This window comes from Microcaecilia unicolor, chromosome 7 (assembly GCF_901765095.1).
Source record: "Microcaecilia unicolor chromosome 7, aMicUni1.1, whole genome shotgun sequence".
Classification (NCBI taxonomy): Eukaryota; Metazoa; Chordata; class Amphibia; order Gymnophiona; family Siphonopidae; genus Microcaecilia; species Microcaecilia unicolor.
The window spans coordinates 158,838,625-158,861,818 of NC_044037.1; the positions used below are offsets into that span (position 1 = coordinate 158,838,625).

At 43.2% G+C, this 23,194-nt stretch overlaps 1 protein-coding gene across 1 annotated transcript in view; it reads left to right on the plus strand.

Annotated features, from left to right (window-relative positions):
• Positions 1-23,194, plus strand: part of IDH1 (isocitrate dehydrogenase (NADP(+)) 1) — a 144,762-nt gene that overhangs the window by 116,252 nt on the left and 5,316 nt on the right. The window contains exon 7 of the mRNA XM_030209795.1: positions 18,435-18,575. Within this exon, the coding sequence (XP_030065655.1) occupies positions 18,435-18,575 (141 nt within the window). The remainder of the gene's footprint in view (positions 1-18,434; positions 18,576-23,194) is intronic.

Sequence of the window (23,194 nt, forward strand, 5' to 3'; positions counted from 1 at the left end):
GTGCAAATTAGGGTGATGGAGAAATGCTGGATGGAGGTGGAAAGAGAAGAGTTGAGATAATTGGATGGAAGGGGGAGAGGAGATGCTGGGCACAAGAGGGAAAAGAAAAAAGGGGTATCACGGCCCTACTCCTCTGCGATTGACGTGGTTATTGCTAGGCGCGAGCTTCGAGTGCTGCAGCACTCTGCAGCATCTCTTGCCACTCTCCAGCGTCTCTTCCCGCTGTCCGTGGGTCTTTGCGGGTGTTCCTGAGGTCTCGGGGCCTTCCATGGGTCCTGTGGGCCGTCCCCCCCATTGGCCTTTGTACACAGGCATGCGCAAGACTGATTTGGTGCCTTCTTTTTGTAGTTATAAGAAAGCAAATAGAATGTTAGGTATTATTAGGAAAGGAATGGAAACAAAAATGAGGACGTTATAATGCCGTTGTATCGCTACATGGTTCAACCGCACCTTGAATATTATGTTCAATTCTGGTCACCGCATTTTTAAAAAGTTATAGTGGAATTAGAAAAGGTACAGAGAAGGGCGGCGAAAATGATAAAGGGGATGGGATGACTTCCCTATGAGAAAAGGCTAAAGCAGCTAGGATTCTTCAGCTTGGAGAAAAGACAGCTGAAGGGAGATATGATAGAGATCTATAAAATAACGAGTGGAGTGGAATGGGTAGATGTGAATTGCTTGTTTATTCTTTCCAAAAATACTAGGACTAGGGGGCACACAATAAAGCTACAAAGTAGTAAATTTAAAATGAATCTGAGAAAATATTTCTTCACTCAATGTGTAATTAAACACTGGAATTTGTTGCCAGAGAATATAGTAAAAGCGGTTAGCTTAGCAGGGTTTAAAAAAAGGCTTGGATAGCTTCCTAAAAGAAAAGTCCATAAGCCGTCATTAAAATGGACTTGGGGAAAATCCACTTCTTATTTCTAGAATAAGCTGCATAAAATGTATTGTACTGTTTTGGGATCTTGCCAGTTACTTGTAACCTGGATTGCTGCTGGGCTTGATGGACCTTCAGTCTGTCCTAGTATGGCAATACTTATGTACTAAGCTTCAGTATCTCATTGCATGGAAGGATATGACCATGAAGTGAGCTCCTGGGAACCCGCGCTCCATGTTCACACTCCTCAACTGGTCTGTCTGTTCCTCTGCATGCTTCTCATGAAACCCAAACCAGGGAGTGTTTTTTTTTTTTTTTTTGGGAGGGGGGGGGGGTACTGTCACAGCCCCACCGTGCCCTACTCCACCGCTGCTCGGCGTAGGCTTCAGGTGCCTCAGCACTCCAGCATCTCCTCCCACTGTGTGTGGGTCTATGAATGCAGGCATTCCCGGGATCTTGGGGCCTTCCAAGGGTCCTTTGAGCCATTCCCCAGCTATCCTTCATATAAGCAAGTGCACAGGACTTATTTGGCACCTTCCACTGGTAAGTCTCCAGGGAGACATTCACGATTATGTCAGATGCTGAAGATCCTTAAGGAGACGCTTACTACAGCCTCTTTGCCTTGCAACAGGTCCTTCAGCTCCCTGGGCCTGCGTTCAGGTTCCAACCTCCTGCCTGCTTTAGCCAGGGTGATTTACCTATCATTGATTGGGTAACTCTCTCCAACTATGGTCCAAGGGCTCACTTAACCCCGAGCGTGACCTGGGGGGGGGGGGGGGGGTGGTACAGTTCAGAGGGGAAGAAAGAGGAAGTGCTGGATAGAGGGGAGGAGAAACTGGGAGGAAGGTTGAGAGAGAGGGGAGTGCTAGCATGAAAACTGCGGAATCATAGGATGAGGAATAGGAGGGCTAGGGGAGGGATATGGTAAGCTGCAGGTAGATGTAGTAAAGAATGGAAGACTAGATAGGCAGAAAAATTAATGGAAAAATCTGAAAGGAAAAGATTGAAATCAGAGATAGAGGTAGGAGAGGAAGTGAAGAAGCTAGAAAGAGAAGGAAGATGTGGCTGATGGACACTAGGGGAAATCTAACGGGCTCAAATGTGAGAGATCGGCAGTTCAAAAACTACAAGTCATCATAAAAGGTTAATGAAAAAACAAAGATAATAAAGCTGCAAGATGGAGTCAGCTATGGAATCATTTAAAAGATAAGTCCATGGTGATTTTGAGCACTATTTATTAGCATTTTGTTAGCACGGTTGGCCTGTTGCAATAGCACATATATGCACATATAAGAAAAAGCCCAATGTAAGAGGTGCTATTCAATCAGGCAAAAAAACAAATGATATTGCCTTAAAAGTAGTGGTATATTCTGAGGGCTCTTTCAAAATAATAGCTTTTTAACCAACAGCCTGCGATCATTAGTATTAAGTTATCAAACTTATTATGTGTTTGGAGAGATTGATGTCAACAGCCTGAACTATCAGTTTCATGTCTTTTGTTTTTGTATTGATCCAGATAAGCCCAGCACAGACATTGCCCAGCGTTCAAGAAGTTTCTTAAAGCCTTTGGCAGCACCACACCAAGTATGCAGGGTGCCTTCCTGCCTGACATGAGGTGTGGGACCAGCAGGCCTTGTTTTTCTGTAGAGCAGTTGTGTTTGTCAGCTTTCCTCAGCGTGTCTTTTCTTCAGTTTTTTTTTGGTGCCTCACTGAGTGATACGCAGGACCTTTCTGTTTTCTTTAGTTTTTCCCCTTTTATTTTTGCATGGCTACCATGAACCCTCTTAGGCCGGAGCACCTGGTTGTGTTTATTTTTTGTTTTAAAAATAAAAAAAATTTGAGCCCTTTTATTTCACTTTGGCTATTTTACCCTGATGTCACTTAAAACTCCCAGTGGTTTTAAAAAATGTACTAGGTCTGGCAAGTGAAAATCCGCCTAGGCAGAAGAGCACTGAGATCCCATGATAAACAGACAGACAGTAACAGAGAGTGGGAAATAGGCCAGGCTGACCAGGAACAAATGAGGAGACTTCTAAGGATGGTAAAACATTTATTGGTAAAGACTCAACACAGTATTGTGTTTCAGCGGTTTTCCTGCTTCAGGAGTCTTCATGTAGTGTGTGTAACAAAACATCAAAAGATGAATGATGGTTGAGATAAACTGGTCTTGAAAAAGACCTTTGTGGGGAAATGAGAAATGCAGCATCGGTGAGCTGTATCTGCTGGACTAAAATGCAGAAGAGGACAAAAGTCAAGAGGCTCAGCGTGAGAAACCTTTTGGCACTTCTAAGTTCGGTCCATCGACTTTGGCATCAGAGGCATCGGCCTATATGGATGGTGGAAATGGTGGAGCTACATCAGATACTGGGAGTGCACTGGCATCGAGGAGGTCTTCCTCTGCCTCGCGCTGGTAGGGCTCCAAACGGATGTGTTGGGATTCAACATCATTTTCGTCAGCACCAAGGGATCCTGATGTTCATTGAGTGAAGGCAAAGGAGCATTAACATCGGTTCCACTTGAAGCATGCTGCCAGGAGCTCCAGGCCATCGGCACCACCAGTACCTGAGAAGCTTTGGTACTGAGAGAACAGTTTCCCCTCCATGGAATAGTGCTGATGCACCAGTCTCCTAGACATAGAGACCAACCTGACACCTGCTCCACCTTTTCCGATGGTTGTTTAAAAACATGCGGACTGTGAAAAATTACAGGAAGACCTTAGGAAACTGGAAGACTGGGCATCCAAATGACAGACTAAATTTAATGTGGACAAATATAAAGTGATGCACATTGGGAAGAATAGTCCAAATCATAGTTACCTGATGCTAGGATCCACCTTTGAGGCTCAGCACCCAAGAAAAAGATCTAAGTGTCGTTGTAGATAATACACTGAAATCTTTTACCCAGTGTGCGGCAGCGGCCAAAAAAGTAAACAGGATGCAAGGAATTATTAGGAAAGGTATGCAAAATAACACTTAGAATACTATAAATGCCTTTGTATTGCTCCATGGTGTGGAGGAGTGGCCTGATGGTTAATGCAGCAGGCTTTGATCTTGGCAGCCTGGGTTTGATTCCCACTGCAGCTGTTTGTGACCTTGAGCAAGTCACTTAACTCTCCATTGCCCCAGGTACAAAAACTTAGATTCTAGGGACAGAGAAAGTACCTGCATATAATGTGTACAGCGCTGCGTATGTCTAGTAGCGCTATAGAAATGAGTGGTAGTAGACCTCACCTTGAGTATTGCGTTCAGTTCTAATTGCTGTACCTGAAAAAAAATATTGCTGAATTAGAAAAGATTCAAAGAACTACCAAAACAATAAAGGGGATGAAACTTTTCTCATATGAGGAAAGGCTAAAGAGGTTAGGGCCCTTCAGCTTGGAAAAGAGACAATTAAGGTCTACAAAGTTCTGAGTGGTGTAGAACGAGTAGAAGTGAATCAACTTTTTTTTTTAATCTTTCAAAAAGTACAAAGGATACTCCAATGAAGTTATATGGAAATACTTTAAAAACAAATAGGAGAAAATATTTTTTCACTCAACGAATAGTTAAGCTCTGGAGCTCTTTGCCGTAGGATGCAGTAATGGTGGTTAGCGTATCTGGGTTTAAAAAAGGTTTGGACAAGTTCCTGGAGGAAAAGTGTATAGTTATTGAGATGGACATGGGAAGCCACTGCTTGCCCTGGAATTGGTAGCATGGAATGTTGCTACTATTTGGAGTTCTGCCAGGTGCTTGTGACCTGGCTTGGCTACTGTTGGAATCAGGATACTGAGCTAGATGGACCACTGGTCTGACTTAGTATGACTTTATTATGCCTGTTCCCCAAGGAATGACTCCAGGCCATGCTGCAAGAGGAGTTGAAGTGGATCTTGGCTCTGGTGTGATGCTGAAGCCTCGAGGGTGTTGATGCCAACCATGGCTCTGCCCCAACCGATCCTCAAGGCCCTTGCTTTCTGTCATCCGTTTGCTGACACGGGTGGCTTAGTGTTGAATTCAGAATAGGCAGTGCTCCTCTCTGGTCTATCGGGAGAGGAAGCTTCCTTGGTGTCCAGGAGAGGACCTGTCCCTTAACGCTCTTGATATCAGTCTAGTAGACCAAGACAGACACACACTCACCCTATGCAGGACGAGTACTTTGCTCAGACTGACTCAGACCATTTCTGCATGTCTGAAGTTGAGCCAGAGGAGATATCAGAGAAGGGCTCCCTTGGTCTACCATCAGACTGTTCCACAGTTCAGAAAAGGAGAAAGTCCCCACCAGAGGAGCTCTCTTTTTGTCAGTTTTTTGAGGGAGATGATTAAGTCCATCCTGTTTGATTTAGAGGTTGAAGACAAGCCCAGGGCTGAAATGTTGGACATCTTTGACTATGAGGATTCTCCCAAGGAGGCTGTGATAGTGCCCATGCATGGCATCCTTCCTGGGAACTGGCTGCACAGAGTTCAAAAGGCATCTGAATTCAAGAAACAGCTGTCCACCACTCTTACATGGTGGTCAAATTTGCTCTCAAGAGAGCTGAGATTTATAGGATCCATGCTTCGGCACCCCCAGGGTGAGATGCTGGAACCTTAGACCCTTCTGAGAGAAAAATGTACCAGGTCTCTATGCTCATGTCCTGCATACAGTCCTACCAGCTATATGTGCGCATCCATTTGTAGAACTTGGTGTACAGTGTAGCGGGGTTTTCAGACTCTCTACCATAGAACTCCATGTCTTACTAGCCGAAAGAACAATCTACGATGCTTTTGATGTGGCATCCAGAATTTCTGCATTAGGTATTGAGGTCCACAGACTCACCTGGTTGTGTATCTCAGACCTAGAACCAGCAGTTTGTGAAAAACTGTCTGATATCTCTTGCTGAGGTGAAAATCTTTTTGTGGACAAAGGAGGTTGCAGACCTCATCAAGAAAAGAATTAATACCATAAAGTCCTTTTCTCAGCCCACTCCTGTGGCCTAGGTATACTCCTCCATCCTGCCCTTCTAAGCAGTCCCAGGGGACTCGCTCGAGACCCAGCCTCAGAGGCCTGAAAAGGCCAAGTCAGCTTCTCAGTCAAAGCAAGAGACAAGCTTTTGACTGGATCCAGGAGAGCACACAAGTGACCGTCCTGGACTGCCTTCTGTTAATGGGGAGGCTAAATGGTTCCACACAAGATGGCCCCTTATAACCTCTGACCAGTGGATTCGTTAAATGGTCTGCGGAGGAGGGGGTTACGCTCTAAATTTATATCAAGTACCAACAAATTGGCCACCATGAGCATCAAAGTTCAGCACCAGGCCGTGCTTGTAGAGGAACTCTCATCCATTCTACAGGCCCATGCAGTCAAGCCTGTACCACCAGGGGGAAAAAGGGAAGGGATTCCATTCCAAGTACTTCCTTGTGCCCAAAAAGATATCATTTGCGTAGATGTAAAAAGTAACACCTAAGTTTTGAAGAAGAGGAGCAAGGGAGGGACATAAAGATATTAAATAGGGGACAGAATGGAACCTTGTGGGACACCACAGTGAAGTTTGTGAGAAGAGGAGAGGCCTTGTGAAGTTTGAACTACAAAGTAACGGTCCGATATAAGGGAGGAAAACCATGAAAGAACAGTGCCTGAAATCCCATGGAAGCTAATCAAGAAAGTAATACTTCCTGTAGCATAAATGTACAGGAGGCGTGTCGCTTTCCGTTGAAAGGAAGCTCTAGAATGAGGGGGAAGAACGTAAAAGGGGGACAGATTCAGAAGTAACCACTCTTCACAGGAAGGGTGCTGAATGCATGGAATTGCTTCCTGGTGAAGACAAATCAAGAAGGCTTGGGACATGTACATAGCATCTCTGAGGGAGAGGAAGGGATAATAGATGGCATGGATGGGCAGATTGGATATGCCATGTAGTCTTTATCTGCCTTTATTTTTCTCTGTTTCTATTTTAAAAGTTTGGAGACAGAGCTGGCTAGAAATAGCACTGCATAATCCTTTGAAGAAAGGACTCATTCCTGGAGGTTGCTAGATGAATTTGGAGAGGAACCAGATGATTTAGATCTGTTTCTGACTGTAAAGTGTCCATTGGTCTTCGATAAGACACTTTGTCTTTGCCCTCCCCTTCTCTGGCAAGAAATATCTACATATGTCCTACCCCAAATTTGTTGACAAAATGTCTGATGAAGTTCATCTTACTAGCCAAGAAGAGAGAATCCAAAGTGGATATTTTTGGTCTCAAGTTTATAGAAACTCCCAAAGAAGTCCATAAGCCGCTACTAAATGGACTTGGGAAAAATCCACAAGTCCAGGAATAACATGTATAGAATGTTTGTACGTTTGGGAAGCTTGCCAGGTGCCCTTGGCCTGGATTGGCTGCTGTCGTGGACAGGATGCTAGGCTCGATGGACCCTTGGTCTTTTCCCAGTATGGCATTACTTATGTACTTATCCCTGTTTACTGACTCCTGCATGAGGACTCTCACTGTCTGCAAACTCCCATTGCCCTGAGCTTTCTATTCCTCTGTGTGGCAAATATAACTGGTTTGTGACTTTCTGTAACCTGTGAAAAATCAAAGCTTTGCCACAGCTGGTGTCTGATAAAGTTTTGACTAAAGTAAACTCTGTAGCCATCTGCTGGTAGTTTTGGAAAATCAAGGAAGGACTCTTGTATGCTGTGTTGCAAAGGTAAACAGAAAGGTATGACTGCTTCACTGTGTAAACCAGAAGTGAGCAAATTAACTTCCCCTCTTGCTGCAAGAAATGTCCCAACTGATACAAATCTGCCATGCAACCTCGGCATGCTCTTCCTGTTGAAGAACATTTCTGTTTCTTTTCTAAGAACTAGTTCCGTGTAACAGCAGACTGGTGGGTAAGAAAAGTAGTAAAGCACAGATACTACTTATATTTTATCCAAATTCCTCTTGACCATTCAGTGTTGCAGTTTTTAGGATGGCAAACTGATCTGCTTTGGGCATTGTTCCAATCTCTGCTAGACTCCAGGGCAATGGAATGTGTTCCTGTTTCAGAAATAAACCATGACACTTTACGTAAGATAGAAATTGGGGAAGGAAAGTTATTCCCAGTTTTTGTTCTTATGGACCTGAAAAATTCCCAGTGAAAGAAAAGCAGGCTAACCCTATCTTGCAGGAAGGAAATTGTGGAGGCAGACACGATCAAAGATGGATAAAATCTTTATTGTGATAGATTAAAATGTTGCCCAACTGTTTTGCCCTGTATGAACTGCTTCAGGGGGATTAAATTGTACTATAAAATACTACAAAATATGTATCACTGATCACAAATCTTAAATCAGAAAATATAGGCTGTACTGCATGCAGAGCATTAAAACTAAAGCCAAATAAATAAAAATAAGCAAATAAAAATATCATTTGCATAACAGAATGCATATGACATGTAGATTATGCAGAGACTCCTTATATAAACATATAAAATGTATGGGAGCCAGGTCATACTGTGTTACATATCCTTATGGTGTCAGGGATTCACATTACCGTGGGTTATAGAGAAAAAATATACAGTAAAATAAACCTTAGAGTTAGTGTGATTTCCTCAAGGTAGAGCAACTTAAATCTAAAATACAATGACTTACCAGGACCTCCTAGCTCCCAAAGGTGTTCCTATGTGGGCATCATGAACTTTGCCTGTCAGTGAGACTTCTGCCTTTAAGCACTTACTGGGTTACATGACCTACACTGACATGCTGAGAGACAGTGACAAAAGCAGATTACAGTGTACTAAATGTGTGTGCTTATTTATTACAGAACAAAATATTCATCCATATAGATAATCTAGAGACCTTGTACTGGATCAACAAATGGAAAGGTATGGGGGTTCTACCCTGTTGAAAAGCAGACCGAATCTGAGACTATATGCATTTTACCCAGCAATCAAAAGCAGATATTGTACAAACAGCCTGAGTTTTGCAGCCTTACAGATGGTCTCTAGATATTTCAGTAGTCAAACTGGTATTTCGCAAATGGGTAACACCAGAGATGGATCATTGCATCCAGACTGAACAAGGTTCCAGTACTTGGCTCCAAGATTACTGCCAAAAACAGAATTGCCTAGGATCTCTTTGCAAAACAAAATGGAGCTGGAAAATCCATGTGCATGTATATTCCATTTATTTCCAGCATAATGCCCCAATCTGGCAGGGAAGGAGGCTCTATGATCCTCATGGCCCCCTAGGCAGATTTTTACTCTCTCCTCAAACAGATCAGGCTACAAGTTAGTTCACAAAATAAGCCAAATGCATACAGCTTCATCTTAAAACAGAATATAAAATCATATATTACTGGATTCTATATATGGCGCCTGAAAAATCGGCACCGAAAATATTTCCGCCTAGGCGTGTTCTGTAAACCACGCCTAGATATAGGTGTGGTTTATAGAATACGCCTAGTGGCCATACCTGTGCCTAACTTTAGGTGCATCCACTTACGCTAAGTAAAGCTTGATGTAAATACCAGTGCTTAAGATAGGCATGGAGCAGGTGTATTCTATAACTGTGCACATAGATTTTCAGAACGCCCATGGCTACACCTCCTTTTTGGCAGCACGCATTAGAATTTACATGCACCACTTTACAGTTTATGCCTAGCAAGTTGTGTGTGTAAATTCTAATTCATGCTAGTTAGTATCATTAATTGCTTGTTAAGTGGCAATTATCGATGCTGATTGGCTTAAGTAATTAAATTGCATGCGCAAATCCAGAATACAACCAGATTTGCACATGCAATTTCAGTCGATCTATATAGAATCTGGGGGATCGTGCTTTACAGTAAGGAGGTTAGCACCAACCTTGATCACTCACAATCAAGGCATTAAGGGCCTCTTTTATCAAGCCATGCTAGTGGCTCCCGGTGTGGTAATTTTTATTTTTGTTACATTTTTACCCCTGCGCTTTCCCACTCATGGCAGGCTCAGTGCGGCTTACATATTGTATACAGGTACTTATTTGTACCTGGGGCAATGGCGGGTTAAGTGACTTGCCCAGAGTCACAAGGAGCTGCCTGTGCCTGAAGTGGGAATCGAACTCAGTTCCTCAGTTCCCCAGGACCAAAGTCCACCACCCTAACCACTAAGCCACTCTTCTACCAACAGAGCCCCTTCACTTTGAGTTGGCTCCATTGACATTGCTGTGCGGGAACCACTAGTGCAGCTTGATAAACAAGGATATTATTGCAACCCAGCCTTCATAAGTACATAAGTAATGCCATACTGGGAAAAGACCAAGGGTCCATCGAGCCCAGCATCCTGTCCACGACAGCGGCCAATCCAGGCCAAGGGCACCTGGCAAGCTTCCCAAACGTACAAACATTCTATACATGTTATTCCTGGAATTTTGGATTTTTCCAAGTCCGTTTAGTAGCGGTTTATGGACTTGTCCTTTAGGAAACCGTCCAACCCCTTTTTAAACTCTGCTAAGCTAACCACCTTCACCACTTTCTCCGGCAACGAATTCCAGAGTTTAATTACACGTTGGGTGAAGAAAAATTTTCTCCGGTTTTAAATTTACTACACTGTAGTTTCATCGCATGCCCCCTAGTCCTAGTATTTTTGGAAAGCGTGAACAGACGCTTCACATCCACCTGTTCCACTCCACTCATTATTTTATATACCTCTATCATGTCTCCCCTCAGCCGTCTCTTCTCCAAGCTGTATAGCCCTAGCCTCCTTAGTCTTTCTTCATAGGGAAGTCGTCCCATCCCCGCTATCATTTTAGTCGCCCTTCGCTGCACCTTTTCCAATTCTACTATATCTTTCTTGAGATGCGGCGACCAGAATTGAACACAATACTCAAGGTGCGGTTGCACCATGGAGCGATACAACGGCATTATAACATCCTCACACCTGTTTTCCATACCTTTCCTAATAATACCCAACATTCTATTCGCTTTCTTAGCCGCAGCAGCACACTGAGCAGAAGGTTTCAGTGTGTTATCGACGACGACACCCAGATCCCTTTCTTGGTCCGTAACTCCTAACGTGGAACCTTGCATGACGTAGCTATAATTCGGGTTCTTTTTTCCCACATGCATCACCTTGCACTTGCTCACATTAAACATCATCTGCCATTTAGCCGCCCAGTCTCATTCTTTACCATTTGCTGATTTGAGATCTAATTTTCAAAGCACTTAGACATGCAGCGTATCATAGTAACCTATGTTATTTTATGTATCTAAGTGCCTTGAAAATGAACCCCTTTATATATCAAGTCCCAACTAGTGTCTTCTCTGCATATCTTTATGCTGACGACACCCAGCTTTATCTCTCCACACCTGACATCACTGCGGAAACCCAGGCCAAAGTATCGGCCTGCTTATCCGACATTGCTGCCTGGATGTCCAACCGCCACCTGAAACTGAACATGGCCAAGACCGAACTTCTTGTCTTCCCACCCAAACCCACTTCTCCTCTACCTCCACTCTCTATCTCGGTTGATAACACCCTCATTGTCCCCGTCTCATCTGCCCGCAACCTCGGTGTCATCTTCGACTCCTCCCTCTCCTTCTCTGCGCACATCCAGCAGATAGCCAAGACCTGTCGCTTCTTCCTCTATAACATTAGCAAAATCCACCCTTTCCTCTCTGAGCACACCACCCAAACTCTCATCCACTCCCTCGTTACCTCCCGCCTTGACTACTGCAACCTACTCCTCACTGGTCTCCCACTTAGCCACCTATCCCCCCTTCAGTCCGTTCAGAACTCTGCTGCACGTCTTATCTTCTGCCTGAACCGATACACTCATACCACCCCTCTCCTCAAGTCACTTCATTGTCTTCCGATCAGGTACCACATTCAATTCAAGCTTCTGCTACTAACCTACAAATGTACTCGATCTGCAGCCCCTCCTTACCTCTCAACCCTCATCTCCCCTTAAGTTCCTACCTGTAACCTACTACTACTACTACTACTTAACATTTCTAGAGCGCTACTAGGGTTACGCAGCGCTGTACAAATTAACAATTAAGGACGGTCCCTGCTCGGAAGAGCTTACTCCGCTCTCAAGACAAATCCCTCCTTTCAGTACCCTTCTCCACCATCGCCAACTCCAGACTCCGCCCTTTTTGCCTCGCCTCACCCCACGCGTGGAACAAACTCCCCGAGCCCATACGCCAGGCCCCCTCCCTGCCCATCTTCAAATCTCTGCTTAAAGCCCACCTCTTCAATGTCGCCTTCGGCACCTAACCTCTTCACCTCTGCCCAGAAAATCTAGACTACCCAACTTGACATTTCGTTCTTTAGATTGTAAACTTCTTTGAGCAGGGACCGTCCTTCTTTGTTTATTTTGTACAGCGCTGCGTAACCCTAGTAGCGCTCTAGAAATGTTAAGTAGTAGTAGTAGTATTTTGCAGTGAATCCAGCATGTATTGATTTTTTCCCCCAGAAACATTAGAAAGTGATATAAATTCAAATGGAAAAAGCTCTCTATATGGACAAAACTAAACTCTCTCATCACCTACCTTCCTTATAAAATACTAAGTTATTACCCAAAGGATTAAAAGCAACTTCTATTTTTTCTCTTTTTTTGGTAAAAGTATTTTCCTTACTATTAGAGATATTGTGGTGCTTAACAAATTTTTCTGTTACAAGGTTTTGTCTTGAATTGTAATAACATTTAAAATTTTCAATAAAGATTAAAATAAAATAAAAAACTGTGAAAGTACATCTTACTGTTGCCTCATCTTATGACTTTATTAACAGTTCTCCCATCTCATTGCACCTTATTGTCTCCAAGTTCATGAAGGGCTTATTAAATAACCTGTTTGAAAGCCACCAGTACCATGGAACTTAAATGTAGTCGTGGTACAACTGATCACACATTTTTAACCTTTGAATTTTTCATCTTTAATGCACCTCTCATGGAAAGCAGTGTTCCTGGTGGCTGTGACTTTAGCAAGAAGAGTGAATTCAGTGTACTTGTATCTTAAGAGCAATGCATACTTTTTTCACAATAGAGTATCTTCTCAGAACTCACCCCAACTTTCTATTCAAAGCTGTAATTGCATTCCATTCTGTACCTGTGCATAATCCTTCCAACCTATTTCCCTAAGCCACATATGCATTAGGGTTTGAGGACTCATACTTTAGATTAATAAAACAGTCTTGCATTCTACATGAAGAGCATTCTACCGAACTGCATTGCAAGTCAGCTCAGCAGTTTCTCATGTGGTCCAGTAAAGCTAGGTGTTGAAGTTTCTAAGAGGACAACAGCCAGTTTAGCAAAATGCAGAATGTATATCTGCTATAGTCAAGCAGTTCTCACAGTGCAAGATAAAGCAATATTCATTAAGTCAGTGCCATGGTAATATCAGTGGTCCATCTAAGATCACCTTTTATAGAAGAAATTTGTAAAGAAGCAAACTTGGTCTTCTATTTCTGCGTTCACACTACTATTGTCTGTACCATGCATTCATAGTAACATAGTAAATGTTTGCAGATAAAGACATGGAGGTTCCATCTAGTCTGCCCAATAATGTGGCCAGAGTTGTATCTGGCACTCTGCACAGATTCTGTTTGTTCATGATTAAACATTTGCCATGCTTAATGTATATTTATCCCAGCCAGTTTTGGAGTACAGACCATAGAAGTCCGCTCAGCACTGGTCTTCCTTCCCATCTATTGGAGTTGCCATTGAAACCTATTCCAGCCTTGATCCTAATCTGTTTTTGCAATTTACAGAACCTAGACTGTAGAAATCTGCTCAGCATTGGTCTTAACTTCACAATTTCTGGAGCTGCCATTAAAGTTCACTCCAGCTATGTCATTTAAGTTTTGGCTTTAATTGGATTTCATCCTTTTTCTATATAGAGATCCTCTGTGTTTATCCCACACATTTTTTTTAATTCTGGCATTGTTTTTGTCTTCACAAACTCCTCAAGGAGGGCATTCATAAATGAGAGTGCATTTAGCAAAGCAGTTTTCAAGTCTTCATGTATAAGCATATAAACTCTCATGCCAGGCAATTACTACAATGAATTGCCCAGTAAGACTCTAAACCAGAAATCTCATATACAGTTCTTTTGCTATCATGAGCTCACTTTTACACTGTCAGCATTTTCCATATGATTTTTCTGCAACCCTTAACTCGGACGTCCCCACTTGTGTGGCTGATTAATTCTGCTTGTTGACAGAGAAACCAAACTTTTATCATGCTGTTTACAGAGAAAACCCCATTACAGGTAAGAAATTGTCCACACAATCGCTCCAAAGCTTATTATTAACTGAGGTGCTAGCCCAAGGACATTAATGTATCCTCTGTGCATATTCATAAAGATTTTCTGGTTCTTTCTGAGCTCAAAACAGTTACTACTTCTTTGCATTGTCAGATGGCCTAATTCATTTGCATGGTTGATTTTAACCTGTTGTCTTCTGAGAATTTCCATTATAGGTAAGAAAGCAATGTGCAATCAGTTTCCCTTTCATCGCTGAATATATTTTCTTGATGTGCTGTGGTTGATAACATTAAGAAATACAGCTTAAGGGAACTGTATATATATTGTAATTAATCATACTACATAATATATAAGGCTTCTGATTTCGTTTTTAACTGATAAAATAGTGCTGGTGCAGAAATGTTTATTGGGCAAACACTAGAAAAACACCACTCTTTTTTTTTTTTTTTTACTCTTCCTTTTACTGCCTTGGATCCACTGTTTTGTATCTTTTCTGTGCTGGTAATGCCTCTGCACAAATGTATGTATTTGATTCAACCAGTAAAGGTCTCCAACAATAGTACAAGTGCTATGAAAAATGCTGGGGTTTTTTGTACTCTTAAGGCTCCATCACTGAATGTAGCTCCTGGATCTGGGGCCCGACCTGGCGTGAAGCCTCCCAAGGGCAGTTTCTATTGGTCCCCTATTCACTTGACACTCGGTGCCTCCACCTGGGGAAGAAAAGAGTTAGTGGGAAGGATTAACCTCTTCTTCCCCCCCCCCCCCCCCCCCAAAGGAAACACCCAGAACACTGCTGCGAACAGGGCTGGCTAATAAATGTAAACAGGTTTTATTGAATTGTTTGTATAGACCTCTGTATATATACTGTCTTATGCACCTAAGAAATGAAGATTTCTTAGCACATCAGTTCAGTTACCATAAACAAATACCAACAAATTTTAATAGTCTTGGTACTTAACCCAGTGCTTATGCACTGAAGCCTGTGCCCGCCCTCCTCTGACGTAGGTTATCTACATAGGTAACTTACGTCAGAGGAGGGCGGGCACAGGAAGAAGGAGAGAGACGTCGGTGAAGGCAGAAGCGTTCGACGATCAGCTGTTCCATCCCGTGCAGCGCCTTCACACACAGGTGAGAGGCGCTGCACTGGCCATTAAGGTGGAGGGGGGTCCGGTGGGGAGGGGGGAGCTGTGGCGACGAACTCAGGGGGTGTGTGGCATGGGGGCGGAGGATGGCAGGAGGCGGAGCAGTGGTGGGAGAAGGAGAAGAGAGAGACAGGAAGGGAGGGGGGCCCGGCGCTGCAAAAGTTTTGATTTTTATGAGTTTTTATTTCATACAGGGAGAAGCGGGGAGCAGCAGCGACCTCGGGCGGGGGTGGGGGGGGCAAGGCCGTCCATACAGGACGCTCCTGATGAGCGCCTTTGCCCCCTCACGATCCTTTTTTAATGTTTGTTTATATTCTATGCAGGGGAAAGCGGGGAGCCACGTGTTTGTTTGTTTGTTTTTGTTTTGACATTTGTGGCATGCGCAGAGCAGCCAGCATATAACGCTTGGCTGCTCTGCGCATGCCTTTGGGGCCAATTACCGATGGGGATTACACCAATTTAATGTATCTTTAATGCATGGTACTTTACAGTACCGCACCAAGCATTAAAGACTTGTTTTTTTGGTGCATTCTTCGTTCTTTAAAGTTCGTTATATGTTTCACATTTTTTTACTATTGGTTGATGCATCTGGGCCTATGTTGCCTAGGTTCCTCCTCTCCTTTCATGTCCACCCTCGCAGTCTCCTCAGATCTCACCCCTCTGCTGGAGACTTCTTGGGCTGATGGCTGCTCTGCTGGACTTCCAAGCTAGCTATGTCTGTCCCTGCTGTGGCTTTCTGGAAGCTTTCCCTGGGCTCTGAGGACCGGCAGCCTTGTGCCTTGCTAGTCCTGTCTTCAAGAGGAGCCTCTGGAGTTTCCCCCTGCCGGGGATCAGGCTTAACAGCCCTTAGCAGGGTTCTGCAACCACCAGTACCAGGGTTCCCCACCAGAGGGCTACCTCTGCTCTTCTCAGCCCTAGGTACCAATAGTGCCCACATGCCATGTTATTCTGCCCCGAGCTGAGTGATGCTCCCAAGGGCCGGTGCTGTTCATCTCTTGCCAGAAGCTAATAGCATTCACTAAAGGTGAACACAGAACCAAAACAAACTGTGAATTCCCAACCATGCCACCAATCTCCCTGTTCCCTAAACTCATGGGGAGAAGTTTTTTAAATTCTCTTATTCTGATTCAGCTCTCTCCGTTCAATGTGTGTGTATCAGGGCTCCCACAAGCTTTATTCCCTTCAGTGGATTAATCATCCTATATAATAATTTGCACCTCCAACGTTCTACGTCTGGATGCCTGGGTTCGTAACACAATTCCCATTGGTCCGCCCTCGCATCTGAACGTGATGACGTCAGAGTGCAGATCATTGAGAGGGAAGGGAAACCAGCACCAGCCAGCCACAGAATGTTGGAGGTGAGGATAGAATTGCGGGAGAATCGCCCCCTCCCTCCCCCCTGTCCTCTGAGTTCCAGGCCCGCCCCCCTCCCACCCTCCCCTCTCCTCCGAGTTCCATGCCCACCTCCCTCCCACCCTCCCCTCTCCTCCGAGTTCCGAACCCCTGCGCCTCCCTCCCTCTCCTCCGAGTGGCAGCCCGACCTGCGTTGCCCGCCGCCTTCTCCCAGTCCTCCGCCTGCCCTTCGCCTTCCTGCGTGCCGCCCAGAATTTAAAAGTTCTTACCTCGGGGTCCGGTGGCAACAGTGAAAGGCGAGCAGGCACGGCGCTTCAGCTCTGCCTCTGGTCCCACCCTTCTGGAAACAGGAAATGAGGGCGGGACCAGAGCTGAGACAGAAGGGAAGGCAGGCTGAAGCGCCGTGCCTGCTCGCCTTTCACTGCTGCTGCCGGACCCCGAGGTAAGAACTTTTAAATTCAAGCCGGCACGCAAGAAGGCGAGGGGCAGGCGGAAGACTGGGAGAAGAGGGCAGGCAACGCAGGTCGGGCTGCCACTCGGAGGAGAGAGAGAGAGAGGTACTTGGAGGAGAGGGGGGCATGGAACTCGGAGGGGAGGGGGCCTGGAACTCGGAGGAGAGGGGGTCTGGAACTCGGAGGAGAGGGAGGGGGCATGGAACTCGGATGAGAGGGAGAAGAGGGGGCCCGGAACTAGGAGGGGGAGAGGGCCTGGACCTTGGAGGAGAGGGGGCCTGGAACTCGGAGCAGAAGGGAGCCTGGAACTCGGAGGAGAGGGAGGGGGGCCTGGAACTCGGATGAGAGGGGGGAGGGAGGGGGCCAAGCTAGAACTCGGAGGATAACCTTGCTAGCGCCCGGTTCATTTGTGTGAGAAACGGGCATGTTTTACTAGTAATATATAAAAGAGCTCCCAACATTAGGTGATCCCATTTGCTTGATTTTGTTGTATGTTGGTGTTTATGGTTGGGGATGGGTGAAAATGCTTATAAAATGAGAAAGGGGGTCAGTGTGTATCTATTCCTATTGTATTATGGTCAGTTCTGACTTTCTAATAAAAAGGAAATTTAAAATAAAGAGCTCCCCACATTCTGCCTGTTGATCTCCATCTATATGCAGGCAGAGCTGTGAGACCCATCCCTCTCCTGCAAATGTAACAATGTTCAAACTGCTTTCCTTAAGTAGAGCTGCACAGGAATGTGCTAACTGACAGTTATGAACTCGGAAAGAATACACCTGTTTGTGTTTTACTACTACTACTATTTATCATTTCTATAGGATTTCTTCTCTCTCCTTATTCTCAAACCCACATGGGAGGGGGGGGTCACCTGCATTTACAGTTTCTAAGTATATATAATGATGAATATATTGCCCTAGATATGAGAGTGCCATATCCACTTAAAGGCCTTTTCAAAAGTATTTGATGGACAAAAAGAAAAATATTTTTATTTCTTATTTATACTGTGGTCAATAGAGCATTTCATATTCTTTTATTCTGTAGATCTGTATGTTAATGGGTTTGGGGTGCCAGAATAGCTCAGGCATAGTGTACCATAAAGAACAGATGGCACTGTACATTTAACTACTCTCAATTATCAATTTGCTATAGTATGAATTTTTGGCATTGTTTTGTCAACACCTTTTTTGTGCATGGCCTTGTTTATTGTAATCTGAATGCAAAAAAGGGAGTATATAGCTGAAATTAAGTAGGAAAAGTCAGTTAAAGAAAATTTTTAAAAATTTGAATAAGAAAATTCCAGATCAGTAGTCAGTTTTTATATTGCACTGTTTCTTATTACTCAAGTTAGCTTTACTGGTATTTCATACTGTGCATAGTATACTAATTCGTAATGCTGTTCTGTGCATAGATTTTGATTAAATAGCAAAATATTGTATATGCCACTCTATAGGATATGGCTCCCTGGGAATGATGACCAGTGTGTTAATATGCCCAGATGGGAAGACTGTGGAAGCTGAGGCTGCTCATGGCACTGTAACTCGCCATTTCCGCTTGCATCAGAAAGGTGAAGAAACTTCCACCAATCCTATTGGTAAGTAATCTGTTGAAAGCTGTTTGATTCTTTATTTTATTTTTTTTGTAACCTTTTATAACAGTGTATCTGGGTTTTAAAAAGGTTTGAAAAGTTCCTTGAGGAAATACCATAGTCTGCTTTTGAGATAGACATGGGGAAAGCCATTGCTTGCCCTGGGAATGTTGCTATGAATTGGGTTTCTTCCAGGTACTTGTGACTTGGATTGGCCACTGCTAGCCACTGGGCTAGATGGACCATGGACCATTGGTCTGACCCAGTGTGGCTATTCTTATGTTCTTATGTATTGTATTGAAATTTTCAGTAGAGCAAACAGAGACCCAACCATGGTCTACAATAACTAAACTAAAATGAGAACAAAGGTATATGAGAGAATAGCAAAGTAAATATACCCAATTGTGAGATCATCATGTAACAAAAGAAACCTTCCTCCCCCCCCCCCCCCCCCCCAACTCTCCCCTATTGCTTAAGTCCAAATCTGTAATAAATCCAAAGAGTGCTTGTAAGAATTTATCCTATTGTGTAGAGCTTTCAGCTTTTCCACGAGTACAACATATCTGTCTCTGGCACTGTCCAATGACAGAGGATTATTTGATCTCCATTATTTGGCGCATAGATACAACTGAGCAACCGTGTGTGACATTGTTTATCAGTATTATGAGGCACATTGTTTAGAAGACACAGCTCAAGAGTGAGTTAAACTGATATTCCAAGAGTTAAACAGATAATAGTTTGAATCTGATCCCAAAAATGTTTTACCACTAGACATGCCCACGTCAGTGTAGAAAATTACCCAGTTCTCTACATTGTCACCAACAATGAGCATCATAATTTGGAAGGAACTTATTTGGTCTCTGCGGAGTAACACACCACCTTATCAAAGTCTTTAAACTGTTCTCATTTAAGCAAGCTGAAATAGAGAAGTGGTTAGCCTTCTTAATAACCTTGTTCCATTGTTTTTCTGTAAACTCTTGCCCAATATCCTGCTTTAAATGTACCATATATTTCAACTTTTTAAAGTTCATATTGCATTATCAGTTTGTAAAGTGTGTAAATTAAACTCCTGGATGTTGTATTCTGAATACACAAGAACATCCAGAGAATTCTTCTGGCGCTGATTAACCACTCAACTGCTGTGTGGCCAGCCAGTGCCAAATTTGGAGATATTCATAGAATTCAGAAGGGCCCAGCTAAAGTTCTGACTGTAGATCAGCAAAAGATTTCAAGTATCCTGCAGAGAATCAAAATGTGGACAGCCGCCTTCTAAAGAGACTAAAGGAGTAAACCAAGATTTCCAGTCATTCCCCGTACTTTTATATTTAACCTTTTTTCCAAAGCTATAAAACATGTTTAGTGAATGGGTTGGGGATAGTAGAGAGCCAGCCTGGTGCCCAAGAGAGGGAAAGGTAAATGGGACTTGATATACCGCCTTTCTGTGGTATTTGTAACTGTATTCAAAGCAGTTTACATAGTATGTACAGGTACATATTGCACCTGGGGCAATGGAGAGTAAAGTGACTTACCCAGAGTCCACTACACTAACCACTAGGCTGCTCCTCCACTACATACCCCAAGGAGCTCCAGATAAGGGAATCTGTTTAAGATAGTTATGCTCTATTTGTGCATGAGGCATGGGAGACACCATCCTTCTCCAATGCCATATGTCTCTCATTTGTGCTGCAGAATAGTATGCTTTTAAATCATGTACCCCAAGGCTTCCTAGTTCTTTGTGCTTAGTAAGAATAGCCTGCTAGATCCTACGTCTCCTCCCACCCCAAATAAACTGAAGGATCATCCGCTGCCACTGATCTAGAGTTTTCAATCCAATAGGTGTAGGGAATGTCTGGAATAGGTTTAAAAAAACAAACCAAAAAAACACACCTGGGAAGTATATTTATTTTAATGGTTGCAATCCTGTCCAGCCAGGAAAAAAGACTTATTCCAATCCCTAAGATCCCTCTTAATTTGATAAAGAAGGGGACCATAATGTGCTTGAAATAGGTTGGAACTGCTAGCTGTGTCTTTCATACCCAAGTATTTCAATTGATGTGAGACCTGTGAGCAAATAAGAATGGTGGCAATAAGCTCCATTTAGGTATGATTGGCAGTTATACTTGATACTTAGGTTAGTTTGATTCTTTGTAGTACAAGCAGGAAATGTTTCCACATGAAAAGTGTTCATTGTATAAATTAATGTAGTAAAGATGAATAATACTGCATATGTTAAATGTCTTCAGAATTTTTTGACTGGCATTAGAAGTAGTGTATGAAGTGTATGCACAGTCCTAGTACGATAACTTGTTTAGTATTAAAATAAATGTAAAACAGAGAGATAAATACAGATGAGAAATGGCGAGAATAATAATATGTTATGATTCAAGGTTCCCACCAGAACCCCTTTTATATCCTTACCATCTATGATTCTCTGAGCAAAGGGATCTATCATTAGTGCAAATAATAATGGGGAAGTTGACGTCCTTGCCCAGGCAAAAATTAGAGGTACAAGACCCATTAATCTTTATACATGCCATCAGATTGTGATATAAGATATCAGTCCATTTGCAGAAACCGTCCCCAACCCCAAACTTATCCAGAACTGCAAACATGAATGGCCAATGACTGCAGTCAAGTGCCATTTTGGCATGCAGTACAAGTAACATGGTAGGGCTTTTTTTTCATGTGATACCACCCAAGTTAACTGAAAATCCTTTTGCTGTTATCCATGATTGTACATCCAAGCACAAAGCCAGCCTGATCAGGATTAATCAACTAAGGTAATAGTGGTTCTAAGCAATTGGCCATAAGTACATAAGTACCTAAGTAATGCCATACTGGGAAAAGACCAAGGGTCCATCAAGCCCAGCATCTTGTCCACGACAGCGGCCAATCCAGGCCAAGGGCACCTGGCAAGCTTCCCAAACGTACAAACATTCTATACATGTTATTCCTGGGATTTTGGATATTTCCAAGTCCGTTTAGTAGCGGTTTATGGACTTGTCCTTTAGGAAACCGTCCAACCCCTTTTTAAACTCTGCTAAGCTAACCGCCAATAACTGCTAAGATTTTCAGATGTACATTTATTAATGAGATTGGAGCTACAGTTTGTATTGTCCCACCCAGCTTTACATAAAATTATGATTCCAGCTGTATTATTGTGTTGTGATAACTTTGTGCCTGATCTTAAGTAGTTGTAAAATCGAGCTAGAATGAAGGACAGAGTACTAGAGTAAGTTTTATTTAAAAAAAATAAAAATAGCCCACCAAAGCTCCTCCCAAACATTTGAAAAAGTTTGATCTCAGCTCTTTTACGGTAGGTTTAGAGGGATATAGTGAGACTGGAATCAGGACCCTCGCCATTCTGACCCCTTCCGCTTAAGGGTAATCTTGAATTTTTCCCAGGGGTTGACTCTGCAGTTTTTCATCATTGGGACAGGGACAGAGCATGCTGTTTAGAACATGTGTTAACCTTTAGCGGTTCTTTATTGGACTTTCCTGCTTTATTCCGGACCGACTTTGCTAGACCTACTGATCTCTTTGCCTTTCATCAGTTACAATATTATATTCAGTCCATTCCTCAAGCAGGGCTTCTTTCCCACTATAGTAAGATTCTTCGCATTTGGCTGGAGTCTCCTTCAGGGGACAGATTGTCTGTGTCAGAACTTCATTCTTGGTTACATAAAGTTTCGAAAGTGCAGTTGAGTGAATTATGGGGATACTGTATGCAAATGGAGTGAAGAGATGGGAACTATGTTGACTGTCGATTTGGGAAAGGTGATAGCACATATTCCATCCATTACTTTTGCTACTGAATGCAAGAATGTCAATATTGGGTTCTTCTTCAAGGCTACATTAGCCATGCTCGACATATGGGAATGTTGTCTTCTTTTCACCTGTTTTAAGCGTCAGGAATCCCCGGTCACTTTTTTTTTCATGCTTTTTGGTCCTGCCCTCCAGTACTGTTTTTAGGAAGTGTCTTTTCAGTTATTTAATGAGGGTGGTAGATCACCCTGTAACTTGCTCCCCTTTGGCCAGCAGGAGGGTAGGAGGGAAGGGTTGTTACAGTACGTTGCTTACTATTTGAATCCTGCTGTCTATGCCAGTTTGCAGTCCTTTTCTCTAAGGTTTTGTTTCACAGATACATGCTTAATGTTTTTTTGGGTGGAGGAAGGATTTTTTGAGCCTAGATGATGATGTTTTGATAAATAATACTGTGCCCAAGGAACTTTTTCATGTTGCATTGGGTTTCTTGTGTTGGTGATTTTGCTTGTTATACTTTTGTTATAACTTACCCAGTTTGCTGAATAAAAACATTGAAACATAAAAGACAAAAAAACAACAACTAGAAAATTTAACCCTGGAGATTTACCCCCTGGCGAGATATTTTTCCAAGGAAACAACAGGGCAGCCAATCTGCAAACTTCAACTTGGAAACAAACCAAACAGATCAATGAGAAATACCAACAGATTTTTATTGATGATCACACAAACCAAAGTAATGCCTGACACAGGCCATGTTTTGCCAACATCAGGGCTGCTTCAGAGGCAAAAAAAACTCTTTTGGAGAAGGCACTGTAACACCTGAAAAACCAGCCTTCTAGCAAAAACACTCTCCAGAAGAT